Consider the following 19,686-nt stretch of genomic DNA (forward strand, 5'->3'; position numbering starts at 1 on the left):
CCCCCTTCCCACCCCCCACAAACATCCTGGACGCGCGGTTCTCCATCGCAGACTCAAAAATCAGAAGTCACCAGCTCTGTGATCATGCACAAGTCTTAATTTAATGGGTAAAAACATTAAGTTATCACACAATTTTTTTCCACAAAGCTTAATAAATAGAATCTCTTTTTTTAACGCTGTACAAGAGACTGGAAAACAAGCTTCCAACAAAATATGAATGAACTCATACTATCCTTTTATTGATTTGAAACTCTCCCCCCTCCCCCATGCCTGAAAGCAGTGTGCACACTTGAGGTCTCTCTCTGGGTACAGCCAGCCAAGGTCGCCAGGTTCCAGGAGCCCTGGAAGTGATGACCTCACTCTGGGGCTGGGGCTTTAAACACTCTGCCCTTGGGCGTCTGCAGCCCCAGCAATCCGAGGTGCAGAGAAAACTGAACCGTTTAGATGGCTGTTGCCTGCAGGAGCCCTTCTCCGCCCAACACATCAAAAGGGGTGAGAAAAACAAATGAGAAATGTCCCTCAAACACACACACCCCACAAATCAACACCAACAAGCCACAAACTGGTGCCCCTCCACTTTCGACAGTGGGCAGAAGCGAGGGGAGAAAGTGTTTCTTCCCTCCTCTTTTGACAGAGAACCCTGCTGGGTCCGGTTGCTGGAGTGGGTGGTCCCAGGTCACAGCAGTACTACTGTGTGCCCCTGCAGTATGTCCATGAGATCCTGAGCCCCTATCCCCTGCGCCAGCTCCAGGGGTGTGAGCCCCCTGGCATCCCTGTGATGGAGATCAGACTCTGTAGCCAGGAACCTGACCACAGCCGTGTGGCCCTCTCGCACTGCCAGATGGATGGGGAGCGCCCCAGTGCCATCAGGCGCGTTGACATCAGCACCATGCTCTACCAAAACCTTCAGGGTGTCCAGGAATCCAGTGCGTGCTGCATCATGGGCTGGAGTAGTGCCGGTGGTGTCCTGGACATTGGGGCTGGCACCTTGCTTGAGGAGCTCCAAGGCAATGGTGGGGCTGCCGAACATCATGACCTGTGTGGGGGCAGAGGGTAAGAGGTCCTCAAGGGAGAGGTTCCAGGAAAAGGGAGTCACTGAAGAGAGGGGTCATTCAAGAACAGGGAACACTAGAGGTCTTCTAAAGAATGGGGAAAACCCAAAGAACACAAGCTCTCAGACAGCTGTTGGATACCCCAGAGAAAGACACCTCCTAGGAAGAGGGACCCCCAAGAAGCTGGTCACCCCCTAAGGATAAGACAATTGTCTAGGGAATAGCCTCCACGGAAACTTTCAAGGAACCTAAGACCCTCCCCAAGGAAGCAGAGACACGCCCCATCCCAGGGGGGAAATCATTAGGAAATATGGAACCCCCCAGGAAATAGGCCTCAGAGAATGAAAAATGCCCCCCAAAGAACCTGACAGCCGACTGAAGGGAAAGGAGATGCCCAGGGAATTTGAAATCCCTTCTCCAGTTAATAGCTTCTCCCATATAATGGGGTTGATTCACCCCAGTGTACCTGACGCCCTTAAGAAATGGGGTTCCCTTGTAAAATGCCCCCCCGGGGGAATAAGGAGACCCGTGCAATGTGTAACTGTGCCCCCATTAGGGCTTCCCTTAATATACTAGGCATCTGGGGGAACAAACAAATCCAGGAATGGAGATCTCCTCCACGTAACTGGGTACCTCTCAGAGAACCCTCCAGAAAATGGGGACCCCCTGGAAACATGAATCCTTCCTTCCAGTGACTGGATTCCCCCCACAGAAGCTCCAAGAAACAAGAGCCATCCCTGTGAAACCAGGTTCCAAAAACGCTGAACTCACACCACGGAATAAGAACCTCCACGGGGAAACTGAATCCTCCGCACCCAGAGAATAAGAAATCCTCCAGAGAAGATGGAAAGTCCTCCCCTCCCCCAACCTAACCCCATCCACCACCCACCGACGAGAAGGGACATCAGGGAGCAACATCGGCCCAGGGAAAAGGGACGGGACCCCCAGTCAGCCACCATCGCGACCCAGGAAACGTAAGGGTAAGGGTCTGGGGTCCCAGCCCCGCCCTCGCTCCGCGCCCGCCGGGCCTCACCTGCAGCGCCGTCTTGCCGAAGCGGTTCAGGGCGTCGGGGTGCACCAGCTCGCGGTGCAGAAGGCGGCGCACCTCCTGCACGTCGCCTCGGGCCGCGGCCCCGCTTAGCCGGTCGCCGGCGCGGACCTCTTCCAGCAGCATGTCGACACCGGCAGCCTGCAAAGCCCCCCGCCCCACCCCGGCGCCGTCAGTGCGGGGAAAGCCACCGAGGCCGGCCCGAAGATCCCCTCCGAGGCGCTCCTGGCCTGGGCGAGGATCCCAGCCCGGCTCACCAGTCGGCACTCGGGCGCGACCCGGGCCCTCCCGGCGGGCTCCTCCCCCTGTCGGCCAGCGGGTCGCCAGGGGCTGGAAGCCCGGCCCAACCCTCCGCCGCCCGCACGCCCGGGCCCGGCCCCCGCCCCTTGGGGGCCGGGTCTCCCCCCAACTCACCCTCCCTCCTCCTCGACGTCTGGTCTGAGGCGGTGTCGCCGCCGCTGCCAAGCTGGCCGCCAGGGGGCGGCGCCAGCGCTCTTGAGGCCCCGCCCCGAACGCTGCGGATTTGTTTTCTTACGAACTCGCTACACTGTCGCCCAGCCGCATTGCCCGGCTCGCGACCCGGCGGCGCCCCGCCCACGCGGCCAGCGCAGCCAATGGCCACGCGTCGCCGGGGGGGGGGGGGAGTTCTACGCTCCGGCATGGGCGGTGTCGCTCCTGATTGGCCGAGCCGCGGCGACCGGTGGAACCGCCGGCAATGGCGGGGTTTTCGGTTTTCAAACTCGCCCGGCGGGCGGGAAAGGGAGCCGGTTTAACTGACCCGCGGGAGAAAGGTCAGGGGCAGGGTAGCGCGGTATGCCCCGGGCCGTCGGCACCTCTGGGAGGAAGGGAGACAGAGCTGGGGCAGTCCAGGCCGGAGTTTCACCATTCAGTCATGCGATAAGCGTTTATTAGCCCTCAGTATGTGCAGAGGGCTTTGTTTCATTCACTCGCCCGCTGTGTGCTGGCACCTGTCCCGGCGCTGGGGAGCGAACATTCAGGCAACTACATAATTTTAGATAGCGTTAAGCACCGTCAAGAAAATAAACGGGGAAATGGGGTGGGTGAGAGGGAATCAATTCTGGCTCAGATTGAACCAAACCTGGCACAGCAAATGCCAGGGCGAGGACAAAACACGCTGCGAGCCGCAGCCGCCACGTGGACGAGCCTGGGAGGCGAGAGTCGAGGTCGGAGGAGGCATTTACAGATGCCTGCCTTCAAACATTTACTGCGCACCCTCTGTGTACTAGGCGTGCAACTGGAGAGCGAGCCAGCCAGGTGGTTCCTGCTGCAGGACCCCCACCATTTAGGTCGGGAGAAGACAGTAATTAAATCTTTACACGGGCGCCTGGGTGGCTCAGTCGTGAAGCGTCTGCCTTCGGCTCAGGTCATGATCCCAGGGTCCTGGGATGGAGTCCCAGATTGGGCTCCTTGCTCAGCAGGGAGTCGGGTTCTCCCTCTCCCTCTGCTTGTGTCCCCTCTATCGCTGTGTCTGTCAAATAAATAAAATCTTTAAAAAAAAAAAAATCTTTTCAGAGGGGTAAATACTATGGCGGTGATAAAACAGGTAAGTGATAGTCTCTTGGGAAAGGAAGGCCGTTGAAATAGGTCAGGGAGGGCGTCCCGGAGGAGCTGACGTTTGTGACCTGACGGTGAGGGAAGGAGCCAGGTGAATATCTGGGGGAAAGCATGCCAGGTGACGGGCATTACAGATGCAATGGCCGAGGTGGGAGCACCTGTTGTGCACAGGAAGTGTGAGGACTAGAGGGGGAGAGTGGGAGGAAGTGAGGACAGGTTAAGTGGAGGGAGGGGTAGGGCAGATCGGGCTTGTGGACTGCAGTGAGCACTTTTTACTTTTCACAAGGGAACCGCGGGAGGGTGCTGAGAGCCACGACGGGACTTAGGAATTAAGAGGCGCCCTCTGGCTGCTACAAGGGAAACTGATGCTCGTCGAACAGGGAGCCCAAGGAGCCCAAGGAGCGAGGGGCGGGCGACTGCACGGTCCTAGATGTGCCATGCCCAGGCCTGAGGAACGGATCTGCGTTGCCCGCCCCCAACCCAGCACTTCATGGGTGTCCCCGGCATCCCCAGTCCCCAGCCAAGAATATACACAGCAGCTAGATTCATTCTTTTTAATACCATCCTAAAACTCAGGGTGGGCCAGGATGGCCTCTGGGCTCAGCAGCTGTGAAGGAGGGGCCCCAACACCCCTAAGGCAGGTCACTATAAGAAGGCACTCATGAGGGGGCTTCAAGGCCCTCCTCTATTTCTTCATATAAAATTGGAGGGAGGAGCCCAGAGGCAGGAGGTAGGGAGACTGCTCCTCCCCAGCCTATGGGTGGAGGGAAAGGCAGGGAGGAAGCCAGGTTCTGGGTGCTGGGAACAAGAAACTGCTAAGTCAGGGGCCTTCCCTCATACACATCCCCCCCATCTTCTTCCCAAGTCTACAGTCCCAGCCTGGGAAGAGGGAAGGCCCCATGTCCAAGTCCCCACCTCTTCGCTCTCCTAGCTGGTACGAAGTTGATAATCTGCGGGGAAACAATGAGCAGAGACCATCTCAGAACTGGGGAAAGGAAACAGAGGGAAAGACCCCTCCCGCATTTATCTCCCACCCCAGGGCTCATGATCAACTCCATGGGTATATAACAAGGCTAAGAGTGGGGTTCAACACAGGGAAGGTAACCATAGCAACAAGCTTGTCTCCAGACACAGTTGGGGGTGCTGTGTTCAGTCCCTTGTCCAAACCCTATCAGTACCCTTGAGCTGGCACCCGCCCCCTTCAGATGGGCAAACTGAAGCCAGGCCTGTTGGATTTTGGTGCCCTCCAAGCCAGAGTGTTGTCAAAGCCCCAAGACCATCCTTTGGATTTCCTTGACCCCAGAGGCCCAGGGAGCCGGGCTGCCTTACCACCACTTTGGGTGATGTAGCGAACCCATGGCAGGGCCTGGTAACCGCTTTTCTCAATGATCTTCATGTATCGGACCTGAAAGGGGATGAAACGAGGTGGCCCGCGTTGGGCAGAGAGCCTGGCTGTGGTGAGGGAACTCGGGGCGGGGGGGGGATGAGGTGACACGGTCTGGGAGTGGTGAGGTGACATGTGTTGGGGGAAAGGTGTGGCACAGGCAGTGGGAGGAGGAGAGCAGGGAGGCAGTCCAGGACCCTGGGAAAGAGATGGCACAGTGTAAGGGAATAGACACAGGGTGGTTTGGGGGGGGACGAGGTGGCACAGGCCAGGGAACAGATGTGACCTGAGCGAAGGTATAGGAAAATGCGGAACCCACTGAGGCCAAGGAGAGAAGACATGTGCTCGCTACACTCACCTGGATCCCAGAGACGGTGAAATAGGGGATCTCAAACTTGACCCCAATGGGGGGCCGGCCCTCTACCTCCTCCTTCTCCACGCTGGGGAGGCCAAAGTGGGCACGCATCAGGTACTCCTTGCCCCCCTGAGGGCACATGGGGGCATCAGACACACCAAGAGGCCTCTCTCTGCCCCAGACCATCCTCAGGGCAGCCCCCAGAGCAGACTCTGTTCTTTGTCCATTTCAGACCAGAAAGTGAAGGTTCCTGGCCAAGATACAGCTGAAGCTTCTAACTAAAAATCCTGGTCAGAGGGCGTCTAATGACCATCTCCCCATTTCCCAGGCCCTGATGGACCCTGCACACCACCCCATTCGCAGGGACTGACCAAATCCTCCAGCAGCCCAAGGGTGAGGGTAACATGATCCTGTCTATTTCACAGATGGGCAAACAGAGGCTCCATGAAGGGAAATGGGTTTCCTAAGGCTGTCTAGCTGCGAGAGGCAAGGGCTGGTTTCCTCAAGACCTGGGAGGCAGGGAGCTTAACCACCATGCTGACCTGGTTTCCAGCTTTATTACCCCTAAAGGATAACCATATGCAAACACACATGGATCTCTGATTTGTTCTCTGCCTTGCTCGCGAGCCACAAGGGCAGGGCCCTCAGATCCCACACCCACCCCAGTACTCACCGGGAAAGACTTAATACTCCAAATAACGACATTCTTTTCTGGCATGTACTTGGCACTGCCTACACTGGTCTTGAACTTTGGGGAGTCGGCGTCACTAGGCACGGGCACAGATATCTCCACGCCATTGGCCACCGACTGCTTCTTAAACTGCCCCTTGGCCTGTCAGGGGAGAGGGTGTGGGGCATGAAGAATTCCCTCCTGCGTTCTGCAAATATTCAGCAAGCCCTTTCCCCGCACAACCTCGGGGAGAGCCTCGGCAATCCTGAAGTAGGAACGATCAGCCAGCCCATTTTACAGATGAGAAAACGGAGACGAAGGGAAGCTAAGGCATTTGCTTGGAGACACACGGCCAACACGGGGCAGAGCTGGGGGTCACACCCACAGGAGACTCCAGAGGCTCTGAGTGCCTTCCTTTTGCAAAGTGTCCTACACCTTTGCCTGGTCCAAAATGCTAATGGTGCCCATCACGGAGGAGTTTTCATTTGAGAGCTGGCATTTAATGAGCCCCTAGCATGTGCTAGGCCCCGAGGCAACCACTTGGTCCTCTCTCTAATTCCCTAAAGTAGGATCCATCCCTAAGGTCCATTTTACAGATGAGGAGAATGAGGCACTTTGTACAAGTCAATTAGCTGGTACCTAGCACAGCAGGGACTTTAATTGAGCTTGTGTTGTCAACCATCGCATGCCTTCCTTACAAATAAATGAATAAGTTACATCATCTGTATTAGCACGTGACATGGGACAAACTTTGAACACAAGGATCTTAAGTGTTCTGTGTACAGTAGCGAGCATTATGATTACTACCATTAATGATGAATTTGGGGAGGGATGTTTGAGAGGTGGAATCAGGGCCTGAGGACCTCCAAGTAAACCAGAGGGATATTCTTTCTGGAAAGCACCCTGCCTGCAGGGATGGGGATACTGAGGGCTGTCAAGACCCTCCCTGGTGACTGTTCATTCATCTTGCAATCCAGCCTCCCTGACACCCCAAGACCAGGGAACAAAGTCAAATCTAAAAGCACAGACTCTCGAGCCAGGCAGACCCAAGTTCAAAGTAGGTCCCCTCCCTTCCTAGATGGGGGACATCTGCATCCCTCCGAACCTCAGCTTCCCCATCTGTACAAGAGGGCTCACTCTAAGCTGTGCAGAAGCTCTTGTTTGGGACGCTGGGAGACATGCAAAGAGCTGTTCTCGGCAATGAGAACTAGAGTAGCCAAGAATTGGAACAATCCATGCAAGAGAAGGAACAGAAAAGATCCCCATGGTGGAATACTCTACGGCTACAGAAAGGGATACACTAAGCTACAGCTCCGGGGACTCACGTTCAAATCAATCGTACACAACCAAAGCAAGTCAGTCCACTGATAGAATCAGAAACCAGCAGAACAAAATATTTATGGTTAAAAATGTGGGCGGCCGGGCGCCTGGCTGGCTCAAGTTGGTGGAGCGTGCAACTCCTGATCTTGGGATTGTGAGTTTGAGCCACAGGATGGGTGTGGAGACTACTTAAAAATCAGTCTTAAGGGGCGCCTGGGTGGCTCAGTCGTTAAGCATCTGCCTTCAGCTCAGGTCATGATCCCGGGGTCCTGGGATCGAGCCCCGCATCGGGCTCCCTGCTCCGCAGGAAGCCTGCTTCTCCCTCTCCCACTCCCCCTGCTTGTGTTCCCTCTCTCGCTATGTCTCTCTATCAAATAAATAAATAAAATCTTTTTTAAAAATGTTAAAAATCTTTAAAAAAATGTGGGAGGCAAAACTATAATGTGAATATGCTGAGTACTTTCTTTAAACCACGTAAATATTACATGTATATGTGTATATTTGATATGAAAGTAAATAAAACATGTCAGTTGGTGTTAAGTCATAGGAGAAAAATAGAGCAAAGAGGGAGGTGGGGAATGATAGGGGTTTGCAATTTTATTTCGTATTTTTTAAAGATTTTACTTATTTATCTGAGAGAGAATGAGTGAGAAAGATCACGAGCTGGGGGGGGGGTAGAGGGAGAGGGAGAAGCAGACTCCCCACTGAACAGGGAGTTTGATGCAGGGCTTGATCCCAAGACCCTGGGATCATGACCTGAGCTGAAGGCAGATGTTTAACCAGCTGAGCCACCCAGCTGCCCCATGGGGTGGGGGGTTTTGCAATTTTAAATAGGGCAATTAGGAAAGGCCTCTGAGGAGGTGATATTTAGCAAAAAACTGAAGGAGATGAGGGAAGGAGCCATGTGGGTATCTGGGGCAGGGAGGGAGTGTGATCCAAAGGGAACAGCCAGTACAAAGGCCCTGAGGTATCACCTTGCTTGGTGTGAATAAAGAAGCAGCCAATATAGCTGGAATGGAGGGAAGGAGGGAGACAGTGGAGGGAGGTTAAAGATAGGGAGGTGACAGGGCAGACTGTCGCAGGGCCTTGTGGGCTGCCAGGACTTTGGCTTTTAATTTCAGTGAAGTGGGAGCCATGGAAGGTTGTAGGCAGAAGAGAGACACAGCCAGACTGAAGTGCTCACAGGTGCCCTCCAAGGGAACAGGTGGTGGGTGGCAAGGGCAGCAGCTGGGAGACCAGGGCAGATGCAGTGGAGGGAGGACGAAGTGGCCAGATTAGGGATCTATTTTGCCCAGGATTTACTGATGGTTTGTCTGTCTCCCTAGCTGGCCTGCAAGCTCCTTGAGGGCAGCATATCTTTTATTTCTTCCTTCTTGTCCCTTAGTTCCTTTACAAAGTAGAGGCTCCCTTAAAATCATAGTAGCAATAGCTAACACTTTGTCCATCATTTAGACATTATTGAGAACCTACTACATGCCTGACACTGAGGAAAAGAAATCACGCAGGGGAGAAGTAGACATGATGGCCCGCAGAGCAGAGACCAAAGGGGGTGGGAGAGGGTGGGAGCCGAAGCTATGGGCATGGCTGCTGGAACACCAGCCCAGGTAGAAGGAACAGCCAATGCAAAGCCCCTACAGGGAACCGTGCCTGACATGTTTGAGAACCAGCCAGGAGACCAGTGAGGCTGGAGGGGAATGAGGAGCCAGGGAGGCTGGGAGAGATAGGGTTAGGCGGGTGATTGCGGGGAGGGGCAGATCAAGCACTCTAAGCAACTGTTCCCCTGGGCCTACCTTAACCATGATCTCCACGCGACTGTGGGAGAACTTCTCAATGACGGACTCAATCCAGATCAATGGCTTGACCTGCAGACAGCAGACGAGGAAGTTCTTGGAGGTTCTGAGGTCATTTCTCTCACCCTCCGCAGTCGGGCTTTACCCTGCTTCACCCTGCTTCACCTGGGTGCTGAGGCGGTAGGACATGAGCTCGAAGTCGCCATCGGGTGGGATGAAGGAGATGGTGCGGTCATTGTCAAAGCGAGAGAGCCGCACGCACTGGTGGAATTTCACATCCTCCAGCTCCACGGACTTGTTCTTGCTCCCTGAAACTCGGAGCCGAGTGGGCCAGCGGGTGACCCTGGAGGCCTAGGCTAGAGACCCTATCCCAGGTCGCTAGCCCGGCCTTCCCCACCTACCACTTGCCATTACCTGCCATTTTACAGGTAAGGAAACTGAGGCCCAGAGAGGATGAGTAACTTGCCCGGGGTCACCCAGCTGGCCAGGGGCGGCAGAGCTAGGCTCTGAATCCCGGGAATCTGGCTCTTGTTGTCAGGTTTTTAAATAGGATGCGATTACGTCCTCCTACTCCCACTTGAACGTCAGCTCCACAAGCACAGTGATTTGTCTTTTTTTACCCTTGTACTTGTGCCAGGCACCCAATAATGAAGCACTGTTTGCGCCAATGAGCCAGCAGCCGCAGCACTGGCCGTGACCAGCAGAGGGCACTCGAGCGCTTAGTTCAGAACGGGCTGCAATTCTCTGGGTCCCCGGATGGGATAGGGTCGGCTCCCTCCCGCGCCCCTGCCCCCCCAAATGCTTACGGCCAGTGAGCTCAAAGAGCACACGGTCGTTGAGGCCAAGTCGCAGCTCTGGCATTCCCGACAGAAACACCTTGAGCTTGATGGTGCCCACGATCTCGCTCAGCAGGACGCTGCCGTTGGCATTGACCTGAGGATGCACATACAGGGGTCAACAAGCATAGGGCCTCCTCTGCTGCCGCCAGGCCGTGGAAGGAGTAGGGGAGAGGAGGGGGTGCTCACCAGCAGGTTGACAGACTCTATGACGTCGATGAAGACCTCATTCTTCTTGTACTTGATGCCCTCGGAGCGCCAGGACACAGCGTTGGTGACAGTGGGCGGCACCCGTGACTTGGCGGTCTCCAGCTTGTTGCCCTGCTGCGTGATGTACCTGTCAGGAGGGCAAGGGCGATGAGCAGCTGGACCCAGGGACGCTTCCCGGACCCTCCTTGACTTCCTCCCATGAGCGGCTCCCCCTGTGGCTGCCCCCGTGGCCCACTCACTCCTGCAGGATCTTGCTGTCCGTGGTCTGTGGGAAGCCAAAGTCCATGAGCTCATCCAGCAGCTCATAGACGATGACAAAGTTGTCTCGGATGCTCTCCTCCTCCAGCTCCTTGAAGTACTCAGAGAATACCTGGGGGGGGGGGGGGCGGGGAAACAGACACCAGCGGAGGTGTGGCTGGGGCCTCACTCTTCCAGCCAGCAACCCAACAGGCAATTATTGAGTGCCTACTGTATACCAGTGCTCGGATATTAAGAATTCAGGGAGTCCACGAGCTTTAGGGGTTTGGGACCCCAAATTCAGGGCCTCTGGGAAGGTGTAAGCATAACCACAGCAGAGAACCTACCAGTCATCTGACATTCGAAAAACCCTCCATCCCTCATTCTGCTCCAGCCCCACCTGCCTTCTCTCTGTTCTCACCCCGGAGTCTTTGCATATGCTGTCCCCTCCGCCTGGGACATTCTTCTCACAGTGGCCTTCTTATTATTCAGGCCTCAGCTCAAATGTCACCTCCTCAGTGAAGCCACTACCACCCCTCCTCCCCCTTGAGTGTCAAGGTGAGACTAGCACCCCAGTCACTGGTTCTCATAATGTCCTGTTGCATTTCCTTCAGGTCCTTTGACTCCTCAAGACAGGCAAGGACCGTGCCTGTCTTGTGCACAGCTGTGTCCCCTCTTTGCTTGGCAGGGGACAGATCAATACACATTCCCTATTTGTTGAAAAATATTTTTTTTATTTTTTAATTAACATATAATGTATTATTTGTTTCAGGGGTACAGGTCTGATTCATCAGCCTTACACAATTCACAGCACTCACCATAGTTGAAAAGGATTTACTGAGCACCTTCTCAGTCAAGAATGACATCTATCAAGCACTCAAATTATTATATGATTCTCAAAATAGTACTAATGCTAACAATAATACCAAACCATTATTGAGCACTTACTGTATACAAAGCACTGTTTTAAACACTCATATATGAATTTGACCAATTTGTACAACAACCTCGAGGTAGGACTTGTTGTAACTCCCAGTTTAGAGACACGGAGAGAAGTGACTTGCCCAAGGTCACATGGCTGGGGGGGGCGGTGCTGGGATTGGAACCCAGTTTTCTCTGGCTCAGATTTGAGCAGTCACTGTCTTGGAAACCTCCCTGGTCCTTGCCCTACAGGGAGAGATGATCCCCTAGCAGCTAATAAGAACACAGAGATGGGGCTTCGATGGAGGTGCGGGAAAGCTTCCTAGGAGAGATGGATCCTGAAAGAGGAGGGCAAATCGGCTGGACAGACAGACCAGCCAGCCAATGGGAAGCCAGAACCTACCTCGACAGTCTTGTAGAGGAAGGAGTACACGAGGGAGGCGTTGGCATTCTTCAGTGTGGTGGCCACCACTATGGGCAGCAAAGTTAAGGAAAAGGTGCCATTTTGGAGGTCTCAAACGGGGCACGGATCCTAAAACCTCACCCTGTCCACCACCCCCAACCCGAGCCACTGATGTGCTGTGCAACTTCTATCCTCAGTCCCACCGTCTCTGGGCCTGAGCTGCCACCACCCCAGGCCTCCAGGAACCCAGCTAGGGGCTAGATACAGTAGAGGTTGCTGTGTTTGATCCACAGGAAGTGGACCCGGCCATGGCTCAGCAGTGGGGCCAGGGCACCCTCCTCCTCCCGCTGCATGAGCAGAGGCATGAAGTGCTCGATCTCACTCATGGCGATATCGCCCTTGTAGTTGCGACTGATCAGGGGCTAAGGGTGAGCAGAGAAGGCCTGGTCATCGCTGGGGTCTGGGCCCCTTCATCCGGGGGCATCAGAGTGCCTGGTTCTGACTCTACTTCCTGGGTGCCGGACAGGGGCAAGACTCTGCGGCTCTATGCCTCGGTTTCCTCCTCTGTAAAATGGGTACATCATAACAACAGCAAACGTCCTAGAGTCCTCAGTGAGGACCAGCCGTGACCTACTAAAGATTGGATGTTTGCTAACTGATTTGGATCTCACTACAGCCTGTCGGGTAGGCAGCAGCTTCATCTTCATGTGTCTTCACGTGAAGGATGGGGACACCGAGGTGTGAACCATGTCTCTAACAGGTGGGGAAACCAGGAATTGAACCAAGACACCTAGGTCCAGAATTCCTGTTCCTGTCCAGGGCTTCACAGGCACCAAACTGGTGAGGTGGGGCCCATGGAAGGGAAGGGAAGGGAAGGGTGGGGAGGAAGGAAGGAAGCCAAGAAAAAAGAAAGATTCTAGAAAGAGAGAGAGAGAGATGATACCCACATAGCTGCTGTCTGGCAGGCAGTAAGCCCTCGATATTAACAGTACCTACTTCCTGAGCTGGTTTAGACCAGGGTTGAGAACCACGACGGCACAGAGCTGGTCCTCAAACACCTTAGCTTTCCACCACCACCGTTTTTATTGATTTGAAATGAAAAGGCGAATGAGAGGAGGCTTCAGAAAGGGACAAGGCAGCCCCAAATGGGAAAGAGGGTCTCCTGCCCCTGCTGTCTTCCCCAAATATGAATCGTGTGGATGATGGAATAGATGGTGATTGAAATAATTTCAGTGGACTGAACACCTCATGTTTGCAGCAGGGTTCTTGTGCTAAGTAGTTTACACCCATCCAGTGGCATACATTCTTATTGGGTGGGGACCTCTGTTATTCCCATTTTTACGGACAGGGAGACTGAGGCTCAGAAAAGCAAAGCCCCCGGCCCACGGCGCGCGGTTGGTAAACAGTAGAGGTGGGATTCGACCCGGGACTTCCAGGGATTGGGGGAGGGGTGTTTCCACGCTCCCAGAGCTTTCTGGAGCCTCCCCGCCGGCGAGGAGGAGCCGCCCCTGGGTCCAGGGGAGCGCAGACTCACCTGTCCTCCCCACCCCCACCCCCATCCCCCGCTCCCGGCCCACCTTGCCCTTGACGTCGAGGATGAAGACAGCCGAGGCGGACATGGTGGCGGCTGGAGGACCCGGGAGGCGGGGAGGGAGCGCCGGGAGGCGACGGCGGTGCCGCTTCCTTCTTCCTGCGGAAGCGGCCGCCGCAGGTGAGTGCCCAGGTGAGAGCGTCTTAAAGGGGAGGCCTCCAGGTGAGCGGCGCTGTTGGCCGACGCGAAGGCTGCTGCAGGGCGGGGCCTCGGAGGGGACAGCTGCCCCGCCTCCCTTTCCCTTTGCACCCGGGAGGGCGGATGGGAGGAGTCTCCAGACCGACCAACCATCCCTTCGTCCGCCCACCCATCCATCCACCCACCCATCATCCATTCGTCCGCCCAGCCAGCCACGCACTCACCCCCCAACCCATTCATCCACCCACCCATGCATCCATCTCCACCCGTCCATCCACTCACCCATCCATTCGTCCACCCAGCCAGCCATCCACCCACTCACCCCCAACCCATTCATCCACCCACCCATCCATCCATCTCCACCTGTCCATCCACCCACCCATCCATTCATGCACCCAGCCAGCCAGCCAGCCACTCACCCCCCCACCCATTCATACACCCACCCATCCATCCATCTCCATCCATCCACCCATTTAACCATTCATCTTGTTTCTCTTCTGTCTCTCCCACATGCACACCAGCCCCAGTAGAGCAGAAATTTTGTCCTGTTAATGTTTGTATCCCCAGTGCCCCACACTGGGTACTCAAATAATATCTGTCCAGGTCCGTGGGGAGGGGAGGAAAAAATATATTTGTGCAAATCATTCATTCATTCATACAATAACGATTTACTAATTAATTTATTCTTTCATTCAGATATTCACTGACTAGTAAATTCTTTCACTGAGGAACTGTGGATAGAACTCGGAGCAGAACAAATGTAACTACTTTTATTATTATTCCTAATGTTACTCTTATTCGTTCCAAAAGTATAAGCTCCTGTTATAAGACACTAAGATGTCGATAGAATGGTGAAAAGATCAATGGTCATTATTATTGTGACTATATTCTCAACAAACATTGAGTACCTCCTGGGTGCTGGACTGAACATATGGAGGCTGCTTTCATTATGGTAATGCTGCTGCTGAGGCTGATTCATGCAGTGAATGAATATTTATCCATTACCCCCTGTGCCGCTATGGATGGCAAATAGACGAAGCCACTCCACTGCTCTCTTCAAAGGAGGGTGAAAGGCACGCAGCATAAAAACCAAAAAACAAGATCATCTCTGATCATGACGGGAGATCATCTTAATCATTTGGGACGCCTGGGTGGCTCAGTCGGTTAAGTGGCTGCCTTCAGCCCAGGTCATGATCCCAGGGTCCTGGGATCAAGTCCCACATCAGGTTCCTTGCTCAGCAGGGAACCTGCTTCTCCCTCTCTCTCCCTCTGCTTGTGCTCTCTCTGTCAAATAAAAAAAAAAATCATCTTAATCATCTTGATCGTGATCATCTCTGATCAAGAAGACAAGTGAGGGGCGCCTGGGTGGCTCAGTCGTTAAGCGTCTGCTTCAGCTCAGGTCATGATCCCAGGGTCCTGAGATCGAGCCCCGCGTCGGGCTCCTTGTTCAGTGGGGAGCCTGCTTCTCCCTCTCCCACTGCCTGCCGCTCTGCCTATCTGTGCTCTCTCTCTATGTCTCTGTCAAATAAATAAATAAAATCTTTAAAAAAATAAAAATAAATAAAATAAGTAAAAAAAATTTTTTTTTAAAAGGACACAGGTTGGGGCGCCTGGGTGGCTCAGTCGTTAAGCATCTGCCTTCGGCTCAGGTCATGATCCCAGGGTCCTGGGATCAAGCCCCACATCAGGCTCCCTGCTCCGCAGGAGGCCTGCTTCTCCCTCTCCCACTCCCCCTGCTTGTGTTCCCTCTCTCACTGTCTCTCTCTCTGTCAAATAAATAAATAAAATCTTTTATAAATAAATAAATAAATAAATAAATAAATAAATAAATAAATAAAAATGACACAGGTGGCCACTTTGAATCCTGACTCCACAATTGGCTCTGAGGCATTCGGCTAGTGATTGCACCTCTTGTGCCTCAGTCTCCCCTTCTGTTAAACGGGCATGAGAGTCTTGGTGCCACCTCTTCAGGCTTCATTCACTGCTTGGCACAGCACCGAAGCTCCCTGCACATCAGCTATTACAGACCCCACAACTGTCTGCCCTCCTAGCGGGATGAGCAGGAGAAGGAAAGGGAAATTCACTTCCAGCCTGGCTGGAACTAATCCTGCTCAATACAGGGAGGGTCCCAAAGGGCTGGAGGGTGGGGGGCTGGACACCTAGCTCACCCAGGCATCATCTTTCCTTCCTTCTGCAAACCCAGCCCACACCTTTATCAGCCTCTGAGGGTGGGGTGGGTGTCCCCACCGGGGACTTGAGGGAGGGAAGTGAAGACAGCAGCTGTTGCTATCAGAACTACCCACTCTCCTCCCGGCGGGCCTCTAACATGAACACTATCACGGCAAGGGCAACCCAGCCGAAGTGCACACTCACCGGACACGTCTCTCCCAATACTTCTTTCTGTCTTCTTCGATTTTTTTTCCAAGTCTGTTATTTTTTTTTCTGGTTGACTCTGGTCTTCCCATCTTTGCTTTTCCTGATAATTCAGGACCCAAGGGGAAGACCTTTCCTGTCTTCTTACAATGGAAGAAGCAGAGGCCCAGAGGGGTCAAGGCACTTGCCCAAGGACTACACAGCTTTGAGGCAATTGGGCCAGAAACTGAATTTGAGTCGCGGAGGTCAAGAGCTCCGCTGCATTTCCAGATACAAATATTCCTATTCCTAAGAACAGCTCAGCCGGTGGGGCACTCGGCTTACCCAGGCCATGCCTTAAATGTCTCCCCTTTGGGAATCCTTCTAGAAACAAAGCCTTGAGTGAGGGAGGCCTATTATCTCCATTTGACAGATAGCATTGCCCAGGGGAGAAGAAAATGGACTGACTTGGACAAAGTTATGCTGTCAACAGTGGTGGGGCTGGAATCCCAGCCCTGCAAAGCCCAAGGTTTTATGCTGTCTTTGCTCAAAAGAGGGGCATTGCTGCCACTCTCCGTCCCATCTGCTCCCTGCTCAGGTGACCCAGGGGATTGCGGACGCTTCCAGGCCCTTGCCCCAGCCCATCATCACCGACCCTCTCAAGGGCCCTTCTCCTGGGTCCTTGAGATGTTTTTCAGGTAGTAAATAGCATCCAAAAGCCCGGGCCCAGAGCCCTGGAATCTGAAACTCAAGGTCTGTTTGGCTGAAAAATGCATGAACCCCAAAGCTTCAGTGGGGTCAGAGAACAGAGCAGCTCTGTGTGCCCAATGGCCCCGCCTCAGCTGCCATGTCCCCTATTCCCAGGGGCTGTGGCCTTGCCCCAGTTCCTCTTGGATGCCTAGAGTCCGCCCCAGCCTCCCCTCTGTGACTCTGCCTCTAGGCACCCCCTTCAGTTCCTTCTCCACACTACTCAAGGGAGTGGTCTGAAACTCTGACACTCCCTCACTCTCATATCCCCCTTGGCTCCCATTACCCTGGAGCTGCCTGCAGGCCGATCCAGTGAGAAACAACCCCAGCTGAACTCTCTCACGAGCCACCACCACTTGAGCTTGAACCCACTGCCCCAGCCTCACAGACTTCCTTAATTTCGGTTCCTCTCTCTCCTTTTCCTCAGGCACCCACCGCATAGCACACAACAACGCACAGCGCCTGCTCATTTTTGCTTTCCTAGCCTCCAGCAGCGATAAGGTCTCCTTTTCAGGAAGCCTTCTCTGATCTCTCAATCCATGTCTAGGTCACGTCCCTGCTCTGGGCTTTCTCGACTGTCCCATGCTCCCCTGCCCTAGCTGTGTTGCACCCTGTTTTTAAAAATCTATTTTAAGGGGTGCCTGGGTGGCTCAGATGGTTAGGCGTCTGCCTTCGGCTCAGGTCATGATCCCAGGGTCATGGGATCTAGCCCCACATCGGGCTCCTGGCTCAGCAGGGAGCCTGCTTCTCCCTCTGCCTCTCCCCCTGCTCATGCTCTCTCTCTGTATCTCTGTGTCTCAAATGAATAAATAAAATCTTTTAAAAAAATCTATTTTAAAAAACTATCTAGGGTGCCTGGGTGGCTCAGTTGGTTAAGCAACTGCCTTCGGCTCAGGTCATGATCCTGGAGTCCCGGGATCGAGTCCCGCATCGGGTTCCCAGCTCAGCAGGGAGTCTGCATCTCCCTCTGACCTTCCCCCCTCTCGTGTACTCTCTCTGTCTCATTCTCTCTCACAAATAAATAAATAAAATATTAAAAAAAAAACTATCTAACATAAACTTTACCATTTTATCCATATCAAGTGTACAATCCAGGGGTATGAAGCACACTCACAAGCATTGTGCAGCTGTCACTACCATCCTTCTCCAGAGCTCCTTTCATCTCGCAAAATGGAAACTCTGAGCCATTAAACCCAAACCCCCTTTCCCCTGCCCCTCCCCAGCCCCTGGTGCCCACCATCTACTTTCTGTCTCCATTACTTTGACTCCTCTAGGGAGTTCATATGAGTGGAATCAGACAGCATTTATCCTTTTGTGACCAGCCTGATTAAACCAATTTTTTTTTTTAAAGATTTTTATTTATTTATTGAGAGAGAGAATGGTAGAGAGAGAGCATGAGAGGGAAGAAGGTCAGAGGGAGAAGCAGACTCGCTGCTGAGCAGGGAGCCCGACATGGGACTCGATCCCGGGACTCCAGGATCATAACCTGAGCCGAAGGCAGTCGCTTAACCAACTGAGCCACCCAGGCACCCTAAACCAATTTTTAAAATATATTTTAATTTTATGATTTTTTTTTAATTGAAGTATCGTTGACAATGTTATACTGGCTTCGGACACGCTCAACACAGCAAACTGACAATTCTGTATCTTAAGCAATAAGTGTGGAGTTGCCATCTGTCACCATCCAATGTCATTACGATCTTACTGACTGTATCCCCTGGGCTGTACTTTCTAATCCCCATGACATAGGCATTTTATAACTGGAAGTTTGTACTTCTTAATTCCCTTCACCTAGGTGCACCCACTCTTCCCCCTCTGGCCACCACCCGTTCTCTGTATTTATCAATCTGTTTCGTTTTGTTTTGTTTGTTTGTGCCTTTGTTTAGATGCCACGTGGAAATGAAATCATATGGTATTTGCCTTTCTCGGACTGATTTCCCTTAGCACAATACCCTCTAGGTCCACGCAAGGTGTCAAGAATGGCAAGATTTTATTCTTTTTACGGCTGAATAATAGTCCATCGTATGTATACACTGAATCTTTTTTTTTAAAGATTTTATTTATTTATTTGAGAGAGAGAGGATGAGAGATAGAGAACACGAGAGGGAAGAGGGTCAGAGGGAGAAGCAGATTCCCTGCTGAGCAGGGAGCCTGATGCGGGACTCGATCCCGGGACTCCAGGATCATGACCTGAGCCGAAGGCAGACGCTTAACCAACTGAGCCACCCAGGCGCCCCAATATACACTGAATCTTTATCCAGCCATCTGTCAATGGGCACTTAGGTTGCTTCCATATCTCGGCTGCTGTAAATAATGCTTCAGTGAATAAGGGATGCATATATCTTTTATACTTAGTGTTTTTGTTGTCTTGGGGTAAATACCCAGCAGTGGAATTCCTGGCTCATATGGTATTTCTATTTTTAATTTTTTTAAGAACCTCTGTATGGTTTTCTGTTAGTGGCTGCACCAATTCACTTTCCCACCAACAGTGCACAAGGGTTCCTTTTCCTCCACATTAAATCTCTTTCTTTTCTCTTTTGAAGATTTTTATTTATTTATTTGACAGAGAGAGAGAGCACAAGCAGGGGGAGAGGCAGGCAGAGGGAGAGGGAGAAGCAGGCCCCCCCACGGAGCAAGGAGCCTGACATGGGGCTCAATCCTGGGCCAGGTGCCCCTAAATCTATTTTTTTTCAACAGAGTTTTAATTACCCACATGAATATTTTCTCCTATTAAAGAGAGAGAGAGATGCCTGGATGGCTCAGTTGTTAAGCGTCTGCCTTTGGCTCAAGTCATGATCCCAGGGTCCTGGGATCGAGCCCTGCATGGGGCTCCCTGCTCCGCGGGAAGCCTGCTTCTCCCTCTCCCACTCCCCCTGCTTGTGCTCCCTCTCTCGCTGTGTCTCTCTCTGTCAAATAAATAAATAAAATCTTTAAAAAATATATAAAATTAAAAATAAAATAAAATGTTAAAAAGAGAGAGAAAGAAAGAGAGAACACTGTAGATCAGGAAACAGTCCCTTTTGCCCCACCCCCACTCCCTCCATCCTGGTCTTTCTG

At 53.0% G+C, this 19,686-nt stretch overlaps 1 protein-coding gene across 3 annotated transcripts; it reads right to left on the reverse strand.

The window, feature by feature from the left end:
• Window positions 1–82: 82 nt before the first annotated feature.
• LOC113918747 (AP-1 complex subunit mu-2) lies at window positions 83–13,568 on the reverse strand. Of its 3 annotated transcripts, none has more exons than XM_027587497.2 (12): window positions 13,379–13,568; window positions 12,067–12,223; window positions 11,802–11,869; window positions 10,480–10,610; window positions 10,220–10,367; window positions 10,001–10,127; window positions 9,360–9,508; window positions 9,195–9,266; window positions 6,088–6,246; window positions 5,418–5,543; window positions 5,005–5,080; window positions 4,228–4,625 (listed from the first exon to the last, which is right to left on the reverse strand). In XM_027587497.2, exons 1-12 carry the CDS (start codon window positions 13,418–13,420, stop codon window positions 4,603–4,605), a joined length of 1,278 nt encoding a protein of 425 aa, XP_027443298.1. In that variant the 5' UTR covers window positions 13,421–13,568; the 3' UTR covers window positions 4,228–4,602. The 3 variants fall into 3 exon arrangements, with proteins under 3 accessions (XP_027443300.1, XP_027443298.1, XP_027443299.1); XM_027587498.2 differs by having other exon boundaries at window positions 9,360–9,502; window positions 13,379–13,566; XM_027587499.2 differs by lacking the exons at window positions 4,228–4,625; window positions 5,005–5,080; window positions 5,418–5,543; ... (7 more) ...; window positions 12,067–12,223; window positions 13,379–13,568 and adding exons at window positions 83–1,036; window positions 2,086–2,241; window positions 2,515–2,651.
• Between the last annotated feature and the right edge of the window lie 6,118 nt (window positions 13,569–19,686).

This window comes from Zalophus californianus, chromosome 1, assembly GCF_009762305.2.
Source record: "Zalophus californianus isolate mZalCal1 chromosome 1, mZalCal1.pri.v2, whole genome shotgun sequence".
NCBI lineage: Eukaryota > Metazoa > Chordata > Mammalia > Carnivora > Otariidae > Zalophus > Zalophus californianus.